The 10,106-nt window shown below is 33.7% G+C and overlaps 1 protein-coding gene across 6 annotated transcripts; it reads left to right on the top strand.

The window, feature by feature from the left end:
- The first annotated feature begins 3,853 nt into the window (after positions 1-3,853).
- On the top strand, positions 3,854-8,973 carry EDA35 (temperature sensing protein-like protein). 6 transcript variants are annotated; one of them, XM_022049021.2, is made up of 3 exons: positions 3,854-4,011; positions 7,128-8,239; positions 8,458-8,973. In XM_022049021.2, the coding sequence occupies exon 2, from the start codon at positions 7,210-7,212 to the stop codon at positions 8,215-8,217; it is 1,008 nt and encodes a 335-aa protein (XP_021904713.2). In that variant the 5' UTR covers positions 3,854-4,011; positions 7,128-7,209; the 3' UTR covers positions 8,218-8,239; positions 8,458-8,973. The 6 variants fall into 6 exon arrangements, with proteins under 6 accessions (XP_021904713.2, XP_088067745.1, XP_021904714.2 ...); XM_088211619.1 differs by having other exon boundaries at positions 8,482-8,973; XM_022049022.2 differs by having other exon boundaries at positions 8,492-8,973.
- The last annotated feature ends 1,133 nt before the right edge of the window (positions 8,974-10,106 follow it).

The raw sequence follows: 10,106 nt of genomic DNA on the forward strand, positions 1-10,106 counted from the left end.
AAGTTTGGACCTTATAGAGGGATTTGAGATTTGAGCGCCCTTAAATGCGAACTCTTTATTCAAACAGGCTTCATCGTCTTCGCATGGCTATTTCACAATCATTTCCTTCTCCTATAATGATTATATTAAATATATCACATAATATTTATCGTAATACTCATTATAATATTTTTTCTTTTTCATTCGTCTTATTTAAGATAGTAATTGTCCCGTTTTATAATTATTAATTATTATATATACTGGCGTTTCTCTCTCACTGTCATTAATGTCCATTAATTATTTCGTTGCACTAACTATTACCAACAATAATCATCCATTATGTGACATTAACACTCTATATACCTATAGTCTCTATATTTATATTTATAAATTATAGATTTCCCAAGTTCTTAATAAAGTTTTTTTTTTCTTTACTCGTTTCAATCATGTTTAATTTACACATAAATTAATTACCAACCAACCACAATACGACAACAACATAATCACCTTCCATTAGAAAATTCTCCAAATCCTCATATTGAATTATTATTGGTATAAATTGAACTTTTACCATTAAATGATTAAAAAATAATAGCAACTAAAATATAATAGTTTATTTATAAAGGTTTATAATTTAAATAGAAATAAAGTTATAAATTAAATACGATAGCAAAATAATAGAGTTAGAATTTACATTCCTTACACAATACCTTAAAATGTCCAATAAGATTACGGTAATATCCATTTTAAAAGAACAAACAAAAATTAAATAAATAAACGAAAGACAAATAGTTAATCAATTTTATGACGACCTTCACTAGCTTTTGAATGGAGTCCGGGTGGTGAGCTATTCACAACTTCCTTGTTGATAAGGATCTGGATCTTAATAATCTTGACCTGAAATAATTAACGAATGGGTGAACTACACTGCTCCAGTAAGAATATCACATTAATCACAGATATAAAAAACTGAAGACTAGTATAAATAAAAAAATAACAAATTGAGCTCTTAATTTAATGTAAATTCATTTACTATAAACAAAAGTCATTTATTCTATATTTGTGTAACAAGTATTTCCCAACAATAACTTATAAAAACTCATATTCATACATTATAATTTATTACATAAAAGATAAGAAGAAACGATCAGTTTATATTTTTACCCGCTTACCGGTACCCTTGAGGGTCCATAGGGATGTCCTCCTACTCGTGAACCCAGTATCCAATTAAACAATTAACTGACTGTCCCCATATCCCGTCCGGTAGTGGGCGTCAAACATTCTACCACCTCGATACCCCGTCCGGTATGAAAGTGAACTATATCTCTCAAACTTTACTAGTAAATAACTTATCAACCCCATCCGACTGAGGTAACGTTCACCGTAAGGTTTCCTATATACCAGGCCCGTCCGCCATTTTTCGGGTACCCAGTAAGTCTTTCCCATACAGATTTCTATCAGTATAACAATCAACCAAATAATAACCATATCTCATTTTATACTCACAGTTTACTTAAACAACAATATAGTTTAACAAAGCCAAATAACCAATGACCGAAATACCAGTACACAATACAAGAAAAACAAATAACCAAAAAGACCATAAAAATCATCAATTGAGTTATGCATAGTATAATAATAATCAAATATAGACAATACATAAAAATAAATAGAAAATAAAAATGATAATGAACTAACCGGTTCCAGCTCCACTAGTGACCTATAATTATTTTTAAAATTCTTTAATTTTTTATAAAAATACACAGTTATTAATTATAAAGCCTCAATTTGCCGTAACGGAGAAAAGGGTGAGGGATCCTTATCCGAAGCAGTATTTCGGGACGCCACGCTATCTACTACGTTTTTTAATGGGTATCGAATTTCATGAATTATCTTTGCAGAATTCAAAACAATCGTCACGTACCTAAAAATACCATAGGAATCCAAAATTGATGTTCAAAGCTTGTTCTGGCCAATTTCGAGATTCTAGCACGGCGACACCGCCATGCTCCGACAACGACATCACCGCCCGTGATGGCGATTTGCCTCAGTCTGGTCGTTTTCAGCATGTTTTGGCTGGTTTCGATCAGCTATATATATATCCCTACGAAAAAATACGTTAGGGGGACTCGGTTGGCAGAAAAAATAAAAAAACGAAAACCTACTGGTGGTAGAGTTTTTCGAGTGTGACGGCTTTGCTGGTTCACCTTCGCGATTGGGAGTTTTTCTTTGGTCAACCTGTAGAAAACAGAACGGTGAACCCAACGGTAAAAAAATCATACGAAGTGAAAAACGGGAAGGGGTTCATCGAAGGAAGTTGCAAGTTTTGTGTACACCAGCGTTGCCAGGCTTTGCCCACGGTTTTCGGCTCACCCACTGTTTGTTTTGCTCCGATATGGCTACAGGGGTGCTCGGAATCGAATTCTGAGTGGGTGAGAGAATCTTTATCTTTTTTCGGCAGTCAAAGGTGGTTCTAGTGCGGCGATGGTCAGCTCCCTTCTCTGACGACTGGCTCTTCTTTTCTGACAGGAGGCTGGCGGCTAGGTTTCAAATTCTGTATGATGCAAAAATATTTATATTTATCTCGCTTTAATTTAGGTTGTTTATCGCATTTGATCTCGAGCATTCAATTGCACTTAGAGAGGAAACGAATCTGAACCATTCATCGCGTTTGATCTCAACCGTCCGATCGCATTTAAGAAAAAAAATGTATATGGATCCTTCATCGCGATTTGATCTCGACCGTCCGATTGCGTTTAAAGGAGAAACAAATTTGAGCCGTCTACGCACGCGGGATCGATCCTGGGCCATTCGATCGCAGGGCTCGCAGATTGCCCACGTGGCACCGACATCAGCGTGCCTTATCCCGCGGCGTACTTCAATTCGTCGGGTTTGCTGATTGGGCGATCTACGTGACAAAATTTTTTTTATTTGCACTCTGACCCCTAGTTTTCGATTTTTCTTTCAAAAACATCATTCGAACCCAAATTTTTACCTACTTTTCTTAAATTTGTTTTCAATTTCATCGTTAATCTATTTTTTCCCCATAAATTCAACAAAAATTAAAATAAATTAATTTAAAAATAATTTTTTTTATATATTTAAAATCTTAAAATTAATTCCGGATCAAATTTCGGGTCCGGATATTACGTTATTATTTATAAATGTTAAAATCGACTAAAAATTATAGTTAAAAATTAATTAAAATAAAGCAAAAAATTAAAGTGGACTTAGATCTACCACTACATTAATTTATTGTAAAGCTATCTCATTAGTGTCCTAATTCAATACATGTTAAAGTTATGAACCTAATAAAATATGACAACATTAGATCTTAAGTTAAAGAAATATTATAAGTATATAAGTTTATTGTTTGACCTATATATTCTTAAATATTATGTGTTAAAGAAATTATACACATTTCTTGTATTAGTTAGGTCAAGATCTAAGATACCAAACCCACTTTTTGACTCTAGAAAATTGAAATATTTATTTAGGACAATGAATAATTATTTTATAAGTAAGGGGTTTTTTTTTTTTTTTTCTTTTAATCTTTTTAGTTCTCAAAAATTAAAATTTAAAAATTAAAAATTAAAAATAATAACTTTATAGAGAAAAAAAAAGTGAATCTTTAAGATATAAATTATAAATAAGTACTACATTTTATTATAAATAATAATTTATAAAAATATATATATATAATTAAAATATAAAATTATAATTGAAATTTTGATTACGCGGAAGTAATGTAGTGGGCCGGTCTCGCGCACTCAAGCCCATTTAACTCCATACAACCAGCCCACTTGCCCTATCCGGGTCCATCAAACTTAACCATCAAAACGGCAACGTTTTGAAAGGGAGCTTGAGAGGGAGAACCGGAGAAAGGCCATAAAGGAAAATGGAAAACAGAGGGTAAGCTTTCTTATTTAGTGAGGAATCGAGAGGCTTGAGAAGCAAAATCAGAGAGGAGAACAGGGAAGGGAGTAAAGTTCTGGAGCAGAGCAGATTCCAGTTGCTTACGGTTTAATAAAGGTAACTCAATCTTCCAATTAGATTGTTTTAATTCTCTAAATGTTTTGTTCAAATGAAAAATGGAATTTATATGTGCTTTGGTTGTGTTGTGGGTGGTGAGATTGACTTGAGGATAAAATTCTTGTAATCTGTTTCTCTATTTACTAATTCATTCCATCTGTTAACTGCATGTGACAATTAGGATCTTGGTGCTATATGGATACAAATTACTTCGTTATTTTTCATGAATCCTTGCTGCAGTGATTAGGTTCGGTATTTAGGCTTGCAAATACACTGGTTGTCTTCCATTTTTTCCTTCCTGTTTGGGCATATTAGGATGTGAATTACTTTGTCGGGGAATGGAACGGGCACGTAAGCTATTTGATGTGGTTTTTGTGAATACGAGTTAAAGAGGAAAATAAGAGAAACGGACGTCATTAGAGAGGTTGGAACACTCCCTCTTAAAGTCCTCTTTTGTAGTTACTATCAAGGCTATTTCTGAACTAAGGTGGGGAAACAGTTGGATGAGACTATCAATACATACGGGTTTTCTATGGTTTTCCTATTTGAAGATATGAATGACTCGAATCATGAAAATTTTGTTTGATTTTAGGACTCTTACCATCAATCATAAATTTTCTTTCAATATTTAATAACAAATAGACATGAGAAATTTTCCATATTTTCATTTATGTTTTGTCCAAATTTTCTCTTTACTATCAGGGGTGAATGTAACCATTGAAGTAAAATTAAGGTGCATTTGAGTTTTATATACATTTTTATGTAAGGGCATGATGTCTAAAATAATTTCTAATTAAGGTGATGCGAGTTTTTTTCCTTTGTAGGTTAAATTTTCTAGGTTTTGATTGTGATAGCACGAGAGTCCATTACTTTCAAATTGAGAGTTGCTTAATTTAGTGAAATTCAATTGATTTAAGGAAAAAAAATCTATGAATAACCCTACATCTTTTTTATTCCCCCCACACTTTTTTTGTATAAGATAAGTATTTCATTTCACATTTATGATGAACTTCAATTTATGCCGATTGTTTTTTTCTGTTGGTAGAGTCTAATTTACTAATTTGCAGTAAGTTACTGAACTTTTGCATTTGAACAATGTTTCAGTAGGCACCTCTGAAGTAGATGATGGTTGATAGAGTAATTCTTAATATTAATTTCCAGTATGCGTACTGTGTACAAAAAGGACTTGGGACTGGTAGTAAAACAATGATGTTTAGTTAAAAAAATGTTAATAAAGAGGGTACCAAAAATGAAAGAAGCAAACTAAGAAAAAAGTTGAATTTATTTTCGATGAAATAATGGGAGTGGCTTTGAGGTGAATTTCTCCTTCAAAGAGGATGTGTCAAATTTCATATTGCTTGGAATGAAACACAATTTAACAAGGGTACTTGTATTTTGGTAGCCCCATCCCCGTTAATTTGTATGTATATTAATTAGTGAGATTTTGTTAAAGAATGAATCTCACCTTCACCCACTTCACTTTAGATAGGCCATTAATAAAATATATGCAAATCATTCGTAATCACTTAGTTACACCATGAGACGGATGCCTCACCCTTACTGTTTTGTATCATTTTGGAACTGAGATTTTTATTTTGACTCTGCTTCCAATAGGATTGTTGGCAACTTCAATATTTTTAATTGCAGGGCTTTTTCCTTCATCACAGCTGTAATAATTGTGATTCCAATTTAGAACTAAGACTTTTGATTTTGACAATTGGCTGGGTTGCTCTAGTGTCAAATCTGGCATCCAATAGGATCATTGACAACTCCAATATTTTTAAATTTATATATGTTTGCAGAGTTTTGTCCTGCATGACAGTTGTAATAATTGTGATTCCAATTTGGAACTGAGACTTTTGATTTTGATAAGTAGCTGGGTTGCTCTAGTGTCCAATCCCGCTTCCAATAGGATCGTTTGACAACTCTAATATTCTTAAATTTATATTTTTTGAGGAGTTTTGTCCTGTCCTGCATCATAGTTGTAGCATTTGTGATTCTGTTTTGGAGCTCAACTTTATGTTTTTCTTGTTTGATGGAATGTCCTTGCAAATGGTAGTAGTTTGTGATGTTTCTTAGAAGCTGGTTAAATCAATGCTTTCCTTTTTCCTTTTATTTCACTCTCAAGGGCAGGATTGAGTGGTATCTTGACTGCTTCAACTTGCTCGGAAATGTTTTACTCTAATAATGTGCACCTGCCGCCAATGTAATGAAGTTTCCAAATTTATTTTATTTCATTTTTATTTTTTGTTGCCTTTGTCCTTATTGCGATTTGTCAAAACGGATTTGATGATTGATGGTGATGACATCTTAGTATGTCTATCTTCATTGTGTAAGATCCATTTTGCCTGCCTATGTTGTCATCTTTAGTTGCTTGCATGCTTTAGCGGAGGTTGGCGACTGGTCTACAGGGACCAGCTATGTACTCCTTTTAGGATGTTTTTTTTTTGGTTTATTTTAGTAATGAAAACCGAATAAGGTTTGTAGCTGAGGTTAAGTGTTCTTCAATTTAGGCTCTAAGAATGATTTAATGTATATTTTGTTGAATATTACAGTTTTATATATACTATTTTTTTAGAATGGAAAAAAAAAATAGATAATTGATTATAAAGGACCTTTATATTTATTAACCTAATTTAGCATTTCTTTAACAGTCGAAAACAATTTTTTATTCTTGTATGTTTTACCGTAGTGGATGACATGCAACTAAAGCACTTAAACTGGAAACTCTTACTCAGGCCCAAATTAAAACTTGTAGTGGATGACAATTGACACATACGTTTAAAGCACTAACTAGGACAAGCCAAGAACGAAGTTAAAAAAAAAAAAAAAAGAAATATTGTCTGTCAAAACGCAATAATAATTTGGACAGTAAAATAGGTGTCTAAACCTTCCTGGTCTATGACCAATTTCCTTGCCATTCTGTTTCATCAGTTGTAATTTGCTGCCCTGACCCTGCCGTGTTTTTGTTTTTTTGTTTTCTTTTGTTTTTTCTTTTCAAATTGTTCGCATTGCATATGATTTGATTTCATGTGAGGTTGCTGCAAATAGCTTATCAAATTCCTGAATCTTGACAGTAAATAGTTCTTTTTGGGGCGTATTTGCCATTCTACCAGGTGCACGTGGAAGGATTTTCAGCATTTCTAGAACTCTGAATTATTTTACAGGAACAACTCTTTTTAGTCTTTACCCTCAGTAATGAAGGAAGAAGAACTCAACCGATGTCAGATTCAGGAATGGTATCCAAAATTTAAATCCGTGTCTATTAGAACCCTAATCCATGAACTTCCTGAATCTTTTGTCCAGTACCTTGTTGATGATTCTGGGCCCTTCCTTCTTCCTGTTTCTGTTACGAAGGAAGATGCTCTACCTAACAGAATCCATAATCCTGAAGAAGAAGACGACTCTCAGGTGTCAGAAGGATCAGAAGATGAAGCGGAATTGTCGACCCCTCCATCTTTCCCTGAGCTTGAACTGAAGATTAAAGAGTCAATTGAAATACTTGGGGGTGCAGTCTTCCCTAAGCTAAACTGGAGCGCACCAAAAGATTCTGCTTGGATTAGCACATCAGGAACCCTGCGATGCACTTCTTTCAGCGAGATTGCTCTTTTATTACGATCATCTGACTCAGTGATCCATGACTTGTGTTATGCATATGATTCATGCAGTGACAAAACCTTGTCTGGACCACCGAGTTTCTTCCTTGCCCTGCGCAAGTGGTACCCATCTTTATTGCCAGAGAGGGAATTCCGTTGCTTTGTCCGAGGTCAGCAGCTGGTTGGAATTTCCCAACGTGAGACTACTACATTCTACCCCATTCTGTTGGAGAAGAGAGGGAATTTCAACATTTTGATTCAGGAATTTTTTGAGAATAATGTGAGACTGAAATTTGAATCAAGAAATTATACTTTTGATGTATACATCACAAAGGATGAGCGGGTCAAGATTATTGATTTCAATCCATGGGGCTCTTTTACATTACCACTAATGTTTACTTGGGAGGAATTGGAGCAGAGCTTTAGGGAAGGAGGTGGTGCTCCAGAATTTAGAATTGTGGAGAGCCAGTGCGCTGTTCGGCCAGGGTTAAAGACAGCAGTCCCATATGATTACATAGATACTAGCTCAGGGAGTGGTTGGGACCAATTTCTGAGGAATGCTGATGCTGAGTTGCAAAGACAGGCCAAATCTCCTGAGGCAGGGGCTTGAGGAATCTTTTGTCTATTCTGAGGTTGGTATCTGTCCATTGTTTCTTATGAACAATCTGGAATTAATGCCTTGAATAAGCTGTTATAGTAACTTATCATTTTCCACCATCCTCTCCTAAAAATACTGGAAAAATGTAGCAAAAGTATGCCAGTTACATTTTATGAATTAAAGCATGGTGATGATGGAACATAAATGAGGAATAGTGACAAACCTGTTAATTAGTTTTTGAATATAATCCAGGCAAGACATGCTGACTTTTTTTAGTCTGGGCAAGACATGCAGACTTTCTTCAAAGGCTAATTCACTGCCATTACAAGAGATCCTTAGATGTATTCTTGACAGTTCTGTAAGGGCTGAACATGAAAGTCAATCTTGAGCCTTGCTTGCAGACAGAAGCACAGAGCATGTTCTTCCTTTTCTGTGGTGGATCTCTTTTTCAGACATGATGTTATCAGTGAATGGTTGGTTTTAATGGTTGCAGTGTTTGCTCGGGAGATATTGGTTTTTGTTCTTGGAATCTTTAGTTTTAGTTTATAACATTGTGCTCTTTGAATTACTATTTAGTTATAGGCTTTTCATTCTTGTAATCAGACTACAAAAGCAAGTGTGGTAGCTTCCTAAAAGATGGGACTATTCTAAATATGAAACTATTGCAGCTAGGTTTAAGGAAAATACCAGATGAAAGGCCCTGCATGGTTTGTTGAATAAGCTGATATGATTCCGATGGCAATTGCTGATGTAAGAGTAGCTTTTACATGGTTTGATTCACCTTTATCAATTCTAAATAACTAATACGTGTACTCGTAATTCCCTTCTGGAAAAAAGAAGAGTAAATTTCTTCCTTTAAGCGATTGAGATAGTGGATCATGGGTGAGTTATTCACCCATGAAAGTTGGTTAGTTTACTTTTTAACACTGTTCCTCATTTGTAATTCCCTTGGAATTACTTGAGCTTCACGGATGAATGAAAAAAGTAGCTGAATTTTGTTTTTAGATTTAAAACAGCTGAATCTTCCTTTTCGTGCCTAGACCTTTTGATTTTTACGAATACGGACAGGCTCATCGTCAAGGGTCAAGTTAATTCCAATAGATGCAGTTTGAAGTATGCTTGCACTCATCTTGAATTCCTCACATATTTTGTGCATTAAATCAGACTGGAATTTGTTGCTAGTAGCAGCTTCATGTTCGGTTTTTTTAATTCCAGGCTTCACGGTGCCTTCAATATGGAAAATGACTAATTTGATGGTCTTTGAAAATTTTAGATCGAGAAATACGATTTGAAGTAATAACAAATTGGGAACTTGGAAAAAGATGTCTACTTTTTTGAATCTTGTCGATTCGTGCTCTTGAACCATTTTGTATATGTAATTTCACTTGGAAGTACTCTGATTTTTCTTTTATTTTATGTTATTATTATATTAGCTTTTAATCCCTTATACTTCAGTTTTAGTTTGAAAATTTTTTAGTCTTCATTAAGTAGTCTATAGTTACTGCATGGGTATTCATCTCTTCCCATTTAGTGATGGTTGAGAAGACATTTTTATAGGCTTTTGTCCCGTACTACTATTATGACATAATCTATTTAAAAAGGTTTTAAAAAATTACTATTATATTTACTACATTTAATATTTTAGAATGTTTATTTTAAAGAAAATTAAAAAAAAAATATATATATATATATATATACATACATACACATACAACAACGGTAATGACATAATCTATACTTAGAAATTAGCATACAACATTAGAATGCAAAATTTTGAAAAATTTTAAAACATTTTCATTGTCATGTTTTATTCTTTTTTCTTGACCAAAGCTTTATCTTTCAAAGTTCTCCAAAAAAATTTTTTAACGAAACAACTTTTCTATTTTACAATGAACATCAAT

This window comes from Carica papaya, chromosome 9 (assembly GCF_054855325.1).
Source record: "Carica papaya isolate Zhongbai chromosome 9, ASM5485532v1, whole genome shotgun sequence".
In the NCBI taxonomy this organism is placed as follows: Eukaryota; Viridiplantae; Streptophyta; class Magnoliopsida; order Brassicales; family Caricaceae; genus Carica; species Carica papaya.

Bases quoted from the DNA above. Each gene is read 5' to 3' on its own strand.
- EDA35 (XM_022049021.2), top strand. From the start codon at position 7,210: ATGAAGGAAGAAGAACTCAACCGATGTCAGATTCAGGAATGGTATCCA.